Genomic DNA, 12,895 nt, shown 5'->3' on the forward strand with positions numbered 1-12,895 from the left:
TATATATATATATATATATATATATATTCTTTTAAAAATTCCTTTCTATTATGGTTATTCACAAGATATTGGATATAGCTCCCTTAGTGCTGTGCTTCTGATTTTATAAGAATCTTATAGGAAGCAAGATTGGGTTACTAAGAGGGGAGGGGTTAGCACACACCTTCTAGAAGAGGCTTCAGCAGCCATAGCGAGGCCCCTGGGCCCCTGTCCTCCTCCACACAGTGACCCCCCTACCGATTTATCAGAGGCCCCATGGTCAGGCATTCGTTCTCCTTCAAGTTAACCAGCACATACTGCTGGGATCTTAAGCTTTAATCATCTTTGCTTTTGTCAAGTATGGACCATCGTGTCTTTTGGCCCACACTGTGATATGGGGCTCCTCAAACAAAGTACTTGCTTGGCGGCTCAACCAGTAGAGAATCTGCCTGCATTGCAGGAGACCTGGGTTCAATCCGTGGGTGGGGAAGATCCCTTGGAGGAGGAAATGGCAATCCACTGCAGTATTCTTGCCTGGGAAATCCCATGGACAGAGGAGCCTGGCAGGCTACAGTCCGTGGGTTGCAAAGAGTCGGACACAACTGAGTGACTAAGTCACCACCAAACAAAGTAACGGCGTCTCTTGTAATTAAAAATGCTAAAATAGCAAAACTAAATATGTATCGAGGCAGACCCTGCCTTGGTACTAGATGAAGCAGTCTGTGATTCTGGTATGTGGATCTGAATATTTCCTCCACAGAATGTTTCATGTGATGCAAATATTGTAGAGAAAGGGAAAGCTCAGAAAACTATCAGAGGGGCCTCAGATAAGTTTGCAAAGGGGAGGAGGGGGCAGGTATGGTCTTCACTGTGATAAAGTCCACTGAGGACCCCACATGGGTCCTAGGAGGTTGGTAGAGTGAAAAAAGCACTTGAATCTGTCAGAACCCAGCCTGGTCTCTTTGGGCAAGTGATTCTGTCTGGGCTTCTGTCTCCTCCTCTTATTTTTTTTTTTTTAGAATAACAAAAAATATTTTACTAAAACATAAGATTTACAGAAGTTTCCAGACAAGCCATACAAAATGGTCACAAGCTTTTTCTTGAAGGGAGGATTCTACACTTGACAGCAAGGTCACAATGTTATTAGTGAGGGCTGTGATGTCTGTTTAATGTTCCCATTTTGGCTCAAACAATCAAGCTTGTCCATCTACAGCGTCTAAATAAAGTTAGACTTGGCTAGAGAGCATATTCTAAAGAACTGGTTAGCTGCTTTTAACCAATGCAATTAGATCACCATAAAAAGGGGGAAAGGAGCCCATAAAATTAAAATAAAACTACCTTCCCCCCCACCAAAAAAAAAATAATAATAATAAAATAAAGAAAAACACCCACACCCCTGCAGCTAACCCTGACAACTACCTTCATTCACAGTGCTTTATACTTAAACCATGATGGGGGAAATGAATAAAAGCAGAGAGGCGCCACTGCTTTTAAACGTTTCGCAACAATCCAGATGGTACTTCTAGCCTCTGCTCATGCTTTACAACAGTGAATCAGGACAAGACATAGATTTGCTAATGTGCATTTAATCACCAAAGGGTTGAAGATGTCTGGGTTTTTATTCTGTAATGTTTCTAAGACTGTGTCCATTAAATGCAAACAAAAAAGGAAGAAGTCTTGGCAGAACAGGAGAAGTGATGCACACTTGAGGATCGAAGCGATTTAAATATTATTCATGGCATATGGCCTAGTCCATGCTCTAGCTGTTTCTATGGCTTGGGCTTCATTGGTCTTCCATTGCTCCGCTACATCATTTGCTAATGGATCATCTGGATTGGGAGCACTTAACAAAACCTGGATGGATAGCAGAACTGTGCGGATCTGCAGTGCTGGGGGCCACTTATCTTTCAAAATATCTAAACATATTCTTCCCAACTTGTCTACATTAGGATGATAAATTTTGGTCATGAAACGTACTTTAGGGGCTGCCATTGGGTATTCTTCTGGAAGGAATAGTTCAAGTTTAAAAGTCCCTCCCTCAAAGGGGGAATCCTGAGGGCCGGCAATGACCACATGAAAATAACGGGCGTTGCTCTCATCTGGTTCTGCTTTAATGCCAGGAACTGGTTCTGCCAGCAAACACTGGGTTTCCTTGATAATCCTGCGGGGCAGCCCGGCCATCTTGTCAGATCCCGAGTTCGGCCTCTGTCTCCTCCTCTTAAAATTAAGAATATTTGCCTTAACTATCTTGCGGAGTAGAAACAAGCAAATGAACAATAAACGTTAAAGGTCCGCCACAGCATTAACGTCTACTGGAAGCTTGACTGGTTTGATCTCTTTGCTGTCCAGGGGACCTTATGAGTCTTCTCCAGCGCCACAATTTGAAAGCATCAATTCTTCAGTGCACAGCGTTTTTTTATGGTCCAACTCTCACATCTTACATCTCACCCAGCACCTTATTACTATTACATGCATGTCATTACTTAGAATACCTTTCTTCCTCATTCTCAGTTTCAAAAATGATGATCACTACCCTTAGGGCCCTTGCTTTTTCTCCTTCCTCTTCCTTCTCCATCTGTTACCATTATTGATCTGATTCAGCTCAATCACAAGGGTGAAGCCGGAGGAAGTCAGTGGAGTTGACAGCACAGCTTAAGTCTGTGAGGCCACCATCAAGAGTTTGCAGGGGCAAGGCTGGAGCACCTGCCCATGGGGGACAAGGATCTGAACCCCACGGTTCTCCAGGTTTTACAATTCCATAATTAAAACCTTGGAGGAACTGAAAGAACTTTGGGTTGATCCTTGCTGTCTGTGTATTACATTTTGTCCTCATTTGTACTGAAATGTATTTGTATTACTTCTTCTTGGTGTCATACGTGGCTGGGGGTGGAAATGGCCTTTGGGTCAGTACCCTAAATCCAGCAATCATCCCAGTGGGGCAGAATTATGGATGGGAAAATGGCCCTCCATAGCTAAGGCTCAAAGAAGGTGAAATCCATATAACAAGGCACACAAGTTTTTTTTCCCCCAGTGTTTCTAGAGGCCAGTGTTTTTTAAATCAAGGACAAGGTTATGGAAAATCATCTTTAATTAAACCTGCATCAGTCCCTCTAGGGCTTTGTGCTGTGTTCACCTCTTAAATTATCCACTCCAATGAGCAGAATCCTTCCTCCCAGCCTCGAGGTTTTATTTTCAGGTCTCACAGTGCTCTGACAGCTCCAATCTGTTTCATTGTGTGTGGAAGCAGCATCTGTAGGATTTCTTCCCCTGCTGCCTCAGGCTGCATTCTTTTTCTCTCCCAGTGTGTCTTTGTTGTGAGCCCAGCTGAGGCCACAGCCAGCTTTGTCTCTTAAACCACCACCCCCTGCCTATTGCTACCCTACTGACTTTTATTCCCAGCTCTTCCTAGAATTAGTCTCCACCTGTTCATGTATTTAATCAAGATATAGACCAGCATTCCTTGCTACTTTCAGAAAGAGGCTTATGGAAGCAATGCTCCTTCCTTCAGCCAGAAAAACCAAAGTGGAGGAGTCTTCTTAATCGAGCATCCACCCCGCTGATATTGCGCCCTAAAATGATTAGAAAAAGGCAGTTGATATTTTAAATCATAATTCAATTAATTAATCTAAAAAAAAAGGGAACAGAAAATGTGCACTTTTTTTCATGTGATCCACATATTGACCCTTAAATACTTCAGCTTCCTGGAATATCTATTGTTGTTGTTCAGTCACCAAATCATGTCTGACTCTTTGTGACCCCATGGACTGCAGCACACCAGGCTTCCCTGTCCTTCACTATCTCCCGGAGTTTGCTCAGTTCATGTCCATTGAGTCAGTGATGCTATCTAACCATCTCATCCTCTGCCGCCCTCTTCTTTTGCCTTCAATCTTTCCCAGCATCAGGGTCTTTTCCAATGAGCTGGCTCTTGGCATCAGGTGGCCAATGGATTGCAGCTTCAGTTTCAGCATCCGTCCTTCCAATGAATATTCAGGGTTGATTTCCTTTAGGATTGACAGGTTGGATCTCCTTGCAGTCCAAATGGCTCTCAAGAGTCTTCTTCCGCACTGTATTGAATATCTATTAAGAGCTATAAATTACTGAGCAGTAATTTTAAAAAGAAATCATTATAACAAAATACTTCTAGTGTACAAAAAAATCCAAGGAACAATATTCAAATATGTTTTATACTTGTATCTATTTATGTCTGTGTAAATATCTGTATCTATTTATCACCTGTATATCTACAAGCCATTAAGCTTAAGATGTGAAACATAGATAAATTGAAGCCCTCTTTATACCCCTCTGCTGATCTCTCTCTCTACAGCAGTAACTATGAACCTGACTTTGGTGCGTATCCTTGCCATGTATGTCTTCATACTTTCACTACTTATGAAGGATCCGTAAATAATACTACATTAAAACCTTCGTGTAAATAGCATCATATTCTATGTATCTGTCTGCAACCTGTTTTTCACATGTGAGAATTTCCTGTGTAAATATTCATAATTTGGCCACTTCATTTATTCTAAAGGAGGTGTGCCCATTCTCCCCTGGATGGATGTTTAGGCCCTGACTTTCAGCGATTATGAACAACGCTGTGATGGACTCATCATTACAGGGGATCTATGTGTGTGACCATCTTCACAAGTCAATCAAGGTGATCAGGCAAGTCTGGGAAACTCTAGAGCAAACTTTTCCTGTAAAAGGCCAGATCATAAATTGTTTCAGCTTTGTGGTGACAAAGCTCTTGACAGACCCTGTCGACTCCCTCCAGTCCACCTTCTTCACAATCCTCTAAGAAATATAAAAACCATCGTTAATTTGAGGGCTGCCTACACTATGCTGGCAGATTCGGTCCACTAGCCTGTGCCTGACCCTTCTCTGAGTACCACTGAGATGAGGCTACCTACGTTCGTCAACCTATTAGATTCTGTTAAACGCTCTGAGATGACTTTGGAATGTCCTAAAATCTGTCACCTCCCCTGTCTCCCTGATATTCTATGACTTTCTTCCTCCTTCCTTCCTTCTGGTATGGTCACGTGTTGCATGATTTATCATTTCTATGGGAACTTCTTGCTTGAACTCAGAGGTTTACTTTGGAGGAGCAGAGTGCCAGAGTTGCTCTCCCTCTATAAAATTCTTACAGATTGAGGTTTATCCCACTTCTGAAAACCAGTGTGGGGCCGGGGCAGGTGGTAAACTGCGGGAACAGTGGAAATGCTTTCCGCCTCTAGAACGACAGCCTCAGAACAGGTGCCACTTGGGGACAAGGGGAGAAGACGGTGTTCATTGGACGCAAAGCCATAAACGTGCTTAGAAAACCTGGCATCGTTAATGGTGCATGCTAATGAAGGCTTTTAATTTTTATGATTATCTAGGGGAGAAAGCATATGGGGAATGGTAATGTTCTGGAAGACAAAGAAAACACTAACACAGAACAATCTTGAAAATACAAAAGAAAAATATGACACTTCCTGAAGGCTGAATACAAAATCAATATTTGTCATGAAAAGTGTGTGGTAAAGAGCTTTGAGAAAACAGAGAAATTCCAGACCACGGGCTGCAGGGCATCAAACAAGCTCACACCAGTCACACTTGACACATTTTAAATTAGAGCAACAATATTAGCGGAATGGGTTGGTTCTGTTGGATTTGAGAAGAAAATGCTTTGTTCTCAGAAATAATTTGTTGGCTTGGATAAAATCCTGAAGACGAGAGACACAGTGGCCCTGTGGCCCTACAGGTGTGGCGTCATTTGGCTTTGGGGGTCATTGGCTTAAAGAGGAGTAGAGAGAAGGGGGTAGATGGAGACTGCCCCCGAAACACTGGAGAGGGTGACTGCCGAGCACTCTGTAATACATGAGGCTGAAGCAGGTGGAGTCACTGGGGCCTTCCAGGGGAACTCAGCCAAGCCAGCAGCGTGGCATCCTTGTTGTGTAGACGGAGAAGTAACTGCAGGGCGTCCCGGACACCGTGAGGAGGGTGCTGTTAGGTGGCTAGCTTGTCTACACCTTTCTGAATGCAGCAAATAGAGTGCTCCTCTCATGACACCCTCGCTGGGGTCCCTGGCACCTTGCACCCCATCTCTCATGCCCTCCCCATGTCTAACCCACCAGAAGGCTCCCCTTCCGAGGGATATCACTCCTAACCCAGCCAAATGCTCCACACTTCTGAAGGCTTATTTCAGGCCCTGTATTGGGTCAGGGGGGCTCCCTCTCCACCTCTCATATCATAGGGGGCTGCTCAGCTGGAACTCAGGGACCTCTGGACCCAAGATGCCGAAGCTTCAGAGGGCAGTTTCACCACACGACTCTGAGCAGGCTCTCTGCCTGCTGATTTTCCTGGTCATGCGTCTCCTAAGAAGATTGCAGGGCTCATGTAAGATACCTTCCTCCTCTGTCTCCATGCCAACAGTGCGCGCAGGTCCTGCCTGCCTCTGTCCTCCTTCCCGCCCGCCCCACCCCCACCCCACGAAGGACGCCCCACGGTGTGTATTGATCACCTTCTGGCACCAGCGATTCACCATGACCTCCAGTCAGCTCTGTCTCCATTCATTCCCTCTGAGGCCCAGCACGCCTTTTTACTGTCCCACTTTGAGGCCAGTTGTGCAAAGTCGGAAAGAAAAAGAAATAGTCACCTACACTTGTAAGAATTACGCCCTTGGAATGTAATAAGTGACACTGGTTTGGCATTTTGTTTAAAAACTGTTTCTAATCTGTGTCATTTGACATATCTCTAGGAAGCAGGTGAAGCAAATTTTATTCAAACATTTAAAAGATTTTCATTTTATAAATAAGGAATTTAAAGCTTGAAGAGAATTTCTGAAGATAATTTTTAGGCCTTCCAGAAATTTCTGAAGTTTCCAGAGCTGGTATGTGATGAATCTGGGACTCAGACCCAAATCTTCAACCCTTAATCTTGTGATTTTTAATGAGACTATTATTCCCTCATGTTCTCCAGAGAAACAGAAGCAATAGAATACACATATACATATATACATTTGCATATACCCATACAAATGTGTTTGTGTATACACAATTTTTAATATAATGGTATGTTTTAAATATATTTTAGGTTTCAGAATTATATATTATGGTATTATTATTTATTAATATTATCATTTTATTATCTTAAGGATTATCTTATGTGATTACAGGAAGTGGTCGGTTCAAAAATCTGTTGAGCAGACTGGAAGTTCAGAACTCAGATAAGAGTTGATGGTGCAGTTTTGAGGCAGAATTTCTCTTCTCTAGGAAACTTGAGTTTTTGTTCTTGAAGTCTTGAACTGAGTGAATGAGGCCCACCTACATTATCGAGCTTAATTTCCTTATTTACTATCAACCACTTGAAAAAATTATGCACATCTACAAAATACCTTCTCAGCAGCACCTAGGTTACTGTTTGATGAAATGACTGAGTATCATAGTCTGGGGCTTCCCTGATGTCTCAGCTGGTAAAGAATCTGCCTGCAATGTGGGAGACGTGGGTTTGATCCCTGGGTTTGGAAGATTTCCTGGAGAAGGGAAAGGCTACCCATTCCAGTATTCTGACCTGGAGAATTCAATGGACTGTATAGAATTCCATGAACTGCAAAGAGTCGGACACGACTGAGCAACTTTCACTTCACTTCACTTCACACCATATTCTAGCCAAGCTGAAACGTAAAATTAACCATCACAGCTATATGATAAAAATTTTTCCTAGGGTAAGTCTCAATTCTGTGGTGGGCAGAACCAAGAGTTATCAGAGAAACGAAAATAAGACTGAAGATGTATGCCCTAACCTGTGTTCTATGGCCTGTACCCACTGCAGGCAGGGTCTGCATCAGGTTCAGCTTTGCTTTCCCAGTGCCTGGAATGATGAGAGGCCATGAGAGGCCATCAGTGAATATGGGCTCAAGGGATGTACATGAAACTTCCTCATTATCTCAGAGATGCTGATGATGGAATTAGCCATATATATGTATGTGTATATATATGTGTGTGTGTGTGTATTTTTGGCTGCACTGCAGGGCATGTGGTATCTTACCTCCCAGACCAGGGATGGAACCCATGCCCCCTGCAGTGGAAGCGCAGATTCTTAACCACTGGACCACCAGGGGAGGCCCTGGGTTAACCATATCTTATAAAACTAGTGGCTTCCAGGTCTTTCTAGCCATTAGAGTGTGCTCTGGAGCCTGACTGTCAAGGACTGAAATTCACAGAATTCCCCCCTACTAGCTGTGCTGCCTTAGGCAAGTAACTAAACCTTTCTCACTGACTTCCTCATTTGAAAAATGGGGGTGATGATTGTGTCTACTACATAAAGTTGTTGTGCAAATTAAATGAGTTAATGCACATGAAGGGCTGAACTCAGTGCCTGGCACGTAGAAATAGCCAGTAAATATTAGCTATAATTTCCTTTATTATTTGTGCATCTTCCTAGACTTTTTTGCTTTGAGCTCCACATTCCTATATGAAGGCCAGAGTTCTACAAGTTCTTCTTTCTCAAACATTTCCTAGGTTATCACTGCTAACTACACACTGGAAGCTGTGTGCTATTTAAATAATTGAGAAGATATTATCTTATGGAAGAAAGTCCCTCCAAATTAAAAAAAAAAAACAACGAGGGTAGCTTAGTATATTAGTTTGGTAATATGCAAGCAATATACCTGCTAAGACAAAGAGCCACAAACCACGGGGCTTAAACAGAAATTAATATTTTCATTGTTCATTAGATGGGAAGTTTAAGTTCAAGTGTTGGCAGGATTGATTTCTTCTGAGGGCTGGGGAAAAAAATCTGTTCCATGCTTCTTTCCTAGGTTTGGTAGCTTAGCCTCAGCTCTTCCTTGGCTTGTAGAAGGCTGGCTCCTCCCTGTGTCTTTACATGACTGTTGTCTTCTTTCTATGCGTGTCTGTCTCTGCATCCATTTCCACTTCTTGTAGGGACACAAGCTATGCAGGGTTAGGGCCTGCCTTAATGACTTTGTCTTAACTTGATCATCTGCAAAGACTTTGTAAGACCATATTCACAGGTATTAGGGTTAGGATTTCAATACCTTTTGGGGGGACACAAACTCACGACACTCAGCTTTCATTTTGGGTCTAGTGGATTATAATCAGCTTATGCTCTGGCCTGGGCAGTGCCCTCTAGCTGATAAGTAAATACCCAGTTTCAAGCCACACAGTGGTATATGCTGAGGAAAACCTCAGCCAGAGTGAAGTCGGGGGCCATCATGCTGTTGTTTAACATTCCCTGTCGTTTTAACATCTTTTTTGTATCTCATAATAAACACTCACTTGGTGGTGTTCATGCTGAAAGATGGGTTGGAACAATTTAGAAATAAAAAGCTATGACAAAGTCCAAACACCCTGACACACCATGTTAACTGGTTCAAAAGACAGCTCACTGACGTATTAGAGAAAAGGCTAGATTATTCTTAAAAAGCATGACTCCATGGTTTTTGACTTACATGCTGTGAGAAGTTATTTCTCCCACTTTACATTTATTCCAGTGTTGAGTCCCTTGGACTGCAAGGAGATCCAACCAGTCAATCCTAAAGGAAATCAGTCCTGAATATTCACTGGAAGGACTGATGCTGAAGCTGACGCTCCAGTACTTGGGCCACCTGATGTGAAGAACTGACTCATTGGAAAAGACCCTGATGCTGGGAAGGATTGAAGGCAGGAGGAGAAGGGGACGACAGAGGATGAAATGGTTGGATGGCATCACTGACTCGATGGACATGAGTTTGAGCAAGCTCCAGGAGTTGGTGATAGATACAGAGGCCTGGCGTGCTGCAGCCCATGGGGTCGCAAAGAGTCGGACATGACTGAGCAACTGAACTGAAATGAAAAATTAGTTTGGGTTATGGAAGACCTTCAGGCTGAGTTCCTCCCGTGTAAGCTCCTGGCCTGTATGTGCGTAACACTGCAAACTCTCCCAGGCTTTTTCACTAGTACCGCTCAGCTGACATAGATACTCTATCTGTCCTATCTCAGATGTCACTCTGACATCTGTGGGGAAGGTGATGCTCCCTACTTTACAGGTGTGGTCACTGAGATGCCAGAGAGTGAGCGGCAGGGCCAGGATAGAGGTACCATTCCAGGGCTGATTCCATGACCACAGGTGGAAGATCTTGGTAGAAGGACAGGAAAATCCTTTCGTGTCAATAGACAGCCAATGGGAGTTTTCTGTATGGCCCAGGAAACTCAAACAGGGGCTTTGTATCAATCTAGAGGGCTGGGGTAGGGAGGGAGATGAGAGAGAGGTTCAAAAGGGAAGAGCTATATACCTTCCCTTTTGTATACCTATGGCTGATTTATGTTGAGGTTTGACAGAAAACAGCAAAATTCTGTAAAGCAATTATCTTTTAATAAAAAAATAAATTAAAAAATTCCTTTTGTGTCTGTTCACCACTGAGTTCACACTACACAAAGGACTGGTTCAGACAAAATTCTAATTTCAAAAGATACATGCACCCCTATGTTCATAGCAGCGCTATACACAATAGCCAAGACATGGAAACAAACTAAATGTTCACCAACAGAGGAACGGATAAAGAAGATGTGATACATATATACATTGGAATACTACTCAGCCATTAAAAAAGAATGAAATAATTCCATTTGCAACATGGATGCAACTAGAGATACCCTACTAAGTGAGGTTAAGTCAGAAGGAGAAAGCACCATGTGATATCATTTATATGTGGAATCTAAAATACGACACAAATGAATCTATCTATGAGACGGAAATAGACTCAGGGACATAGAGAACAGATTTATGGCTTCCAAGGGGAAGGGAGTTGAAGGAGGGTTGGAGTGGGAGACTGGGGTTAGCAGACGTAAACTATTATATATGGAATAGATAAACAACAAGATCCTACTGTATAGCAGTGTTGCGTATACTCTGAAAAACTATAAAGGAAAAGAATACATAAAAATAATGTATATGTATGTGTAACTGAATCACTTTGCTGTACAGTGGAAACTAGAGTGATATTGGAAATCAACTATGCTTCAATAAAAAAAAAAAAATTAACTAAGGACTTGTTAAAAGCTCCCAGAAAGGCAGGAGAGGCCTTAATGGTGGGAAAAATGAAACTGCACAATGTCAACTCATTCCCCTGGGTCCCATTTCTCCTCTAAATGGAAATCAAATACTGGATAATGAGTTGTCCTGAGGTCTCCATCTTTTGAAGGTGATTGGTCAAAAATCAATTTCCCTACTGAAGTCACTCTTACTATTAACTGAAGGTCAAGCCAGTCACTAAAGACAACCGTTTGTCACCTGTTGGGAATAGTTCTCAGGGCAGCTGCTCCAGGCACTTACAGCCTTTCACAGACATCTATCTTGTCATCACCTTCTTTCTGGCAAGACAAGACATTTCCCTTCCCACCGCTCCTGCCTGGGGAGATGCTAGCAGCATTCTGCAAGAACAAGGCCCTGAGATGCTCGTGGGCACAGATGCAGCTGCTGGCAGGATAGGAGAGGAAGTCAAGTGGCAATGTGCAGGTCTCAACAAGAACCTGTCATGCTCTGGAAGCCTGCTGGGTGCTGGAGTTACACAGAGAATGACTGTTAGAGTTAGTGTTTTCTGGAGACCTACTGTGTGCCAGCAGACCCTCAGCACATTCTGTGTTTTGCTTCATTTAATTCTCTCAATATTCCTGTGAGGCTGCTAGGCATTAATGCCATCCCATTTTACAGATAAGAAAACTGAGGCCCAGGTGGGCCCAGTTATACAACTCGTATACTTTGCCCAGCTATACAACTAAAAGTAGAAGAGTTGGGACTTTAGCCCAGTAGGTCTGACTTCAGAGCAAGGTCTCAATAGCATTTTAACAACGTCGGGAGAGAGAGAATACTAGCCCACAAGAATTAACGGTAAGGAGTGTAGTGAGGGCTGTTGGAACAGAGAGAAAGGACTCTAGATGGAGTCTTAGGGGGTGGTCACAAAAGCACTTTCAGAGTCAAGGGCCTGGCTATGTGTCCCCGCAGCACCCCATGATGGTTGCTGCTGTGTGTCAGGTTGGCTGGATTACAGGATAATTAGGTCAGGCATCATCCTGGGTGTTTCTCTGAAGGTGTTTTGGATGAGATTAACATTTAAATGCGTAGACCAAATAAAGCAGATGGCCCTCCCTAGTGTGGGTGGACCTTATGTAATCAGCTGAAGGCCGGGATAGAACAAAAAGCTGACCCTGCCCTGAGTGAGGGGGGATGCCTCCTGCCTGCCTGCCTGTGAGCTGGGACATCGGATCGTTTTCTGCTTTTGGACTAGAATTGAAATGTCGGCTTTTCCCGGATCTTTAGCCTGCTGGCCTTTGGGCTGGAACTCCACCACTGGCTGTCCTGGTTCTCAAGCTTTCGGAGACAGACTAGAACTAGAGCCAATGAGCTCTTATGGGTCTCAGTTTGATGACTCACACCCTGCAGGACTGGAGATTTGCTCACCTCTGTGATCACACAGCCAAGTGTTTATAACACATCTCTTTATCTATATTTCGGTCTGCGCACACACACACACACACACACACACACCTCTTCTAGTATCTATTGGCTCTGTTCCTCTGGACAACCTTGAGTACACACCCTGTTCTAATTCTGTCACACAACCTACCCCAGCATCTTATCACCGCCTGTTTACTTATACCTCTTCACTGGGCTGTGAACTCTGGGTGGCAGGGACCAGTCCCCTTGTTCTTTGTTGTATCCTCAGAGTCCAAAGACACCACATAGGGAAAGGACTAGCAGAATGCCTGTGGATTGATTGAATGAGAGGGTGAATGGGGTGCTGGAACCCTAAGGATGAGTAGAGATGAGCAGGAGGAGGCGTGGGAAGTGGTGGGTCAGCAGCTGGAGAAGGAAGTTCTAGCAGCAGTAATGGCATGGGTCAAGTGTCCAGACCTGAATGATTTGAGCAGGGCTGGAG

The 12,895-nt window shown here is 43.6% G+C and overlaps 1 protein-coding gene across 1 annotated transcript; it reads right to left on the reverse strand.

The window, feature by feature from the left end:
- Positions 1 to 1,545: 1,545 nt before the first annotated feature.
- LOC133047299 (ubiquitin-conjugating enzyme E2 N-like) lies at positions 1,546 to 2,181 on the reverse strand. The gene has a single exon (XM_061130481.1). It carries the CDS (start codon positions 2,158 to 2,160, stop codon positions 1,702 to 1,704), a length of 459 nt encoding a protein of 152 aa, XP_060986464.1. The 5' UTR covers positions 2,161 to 2,181; the 3' UTR covers positions 1,546 to 1,701.
- Between the last annotated feature and the right edge of the window lie 10,714 nt (positions 2,182 to 12,895).

The sequence above is a fragment of the Dama dama genome, chromosome 26 (assembly GCF_033118175.1).
Source record: "Dama dama isolate Ldn47 chromosome 26, ASM3311817v1, whole genome shotgun sequence".
NCBI classification, from domain to species: Eukaryota; Metazoa; Chordata; class Mammalia; order Artiodactyla; family Cervidae; genus Dama; species Dama dama.

Coding starts and splice junctions, on each gene's coding strand:
- LOC133047299 (XM_061130481.1), bottom strand. CDS start 2,160: ATGGCCGGGCTGCCCCGCAGGATTATCAAGGAAACCCAGTGTTTGCTG.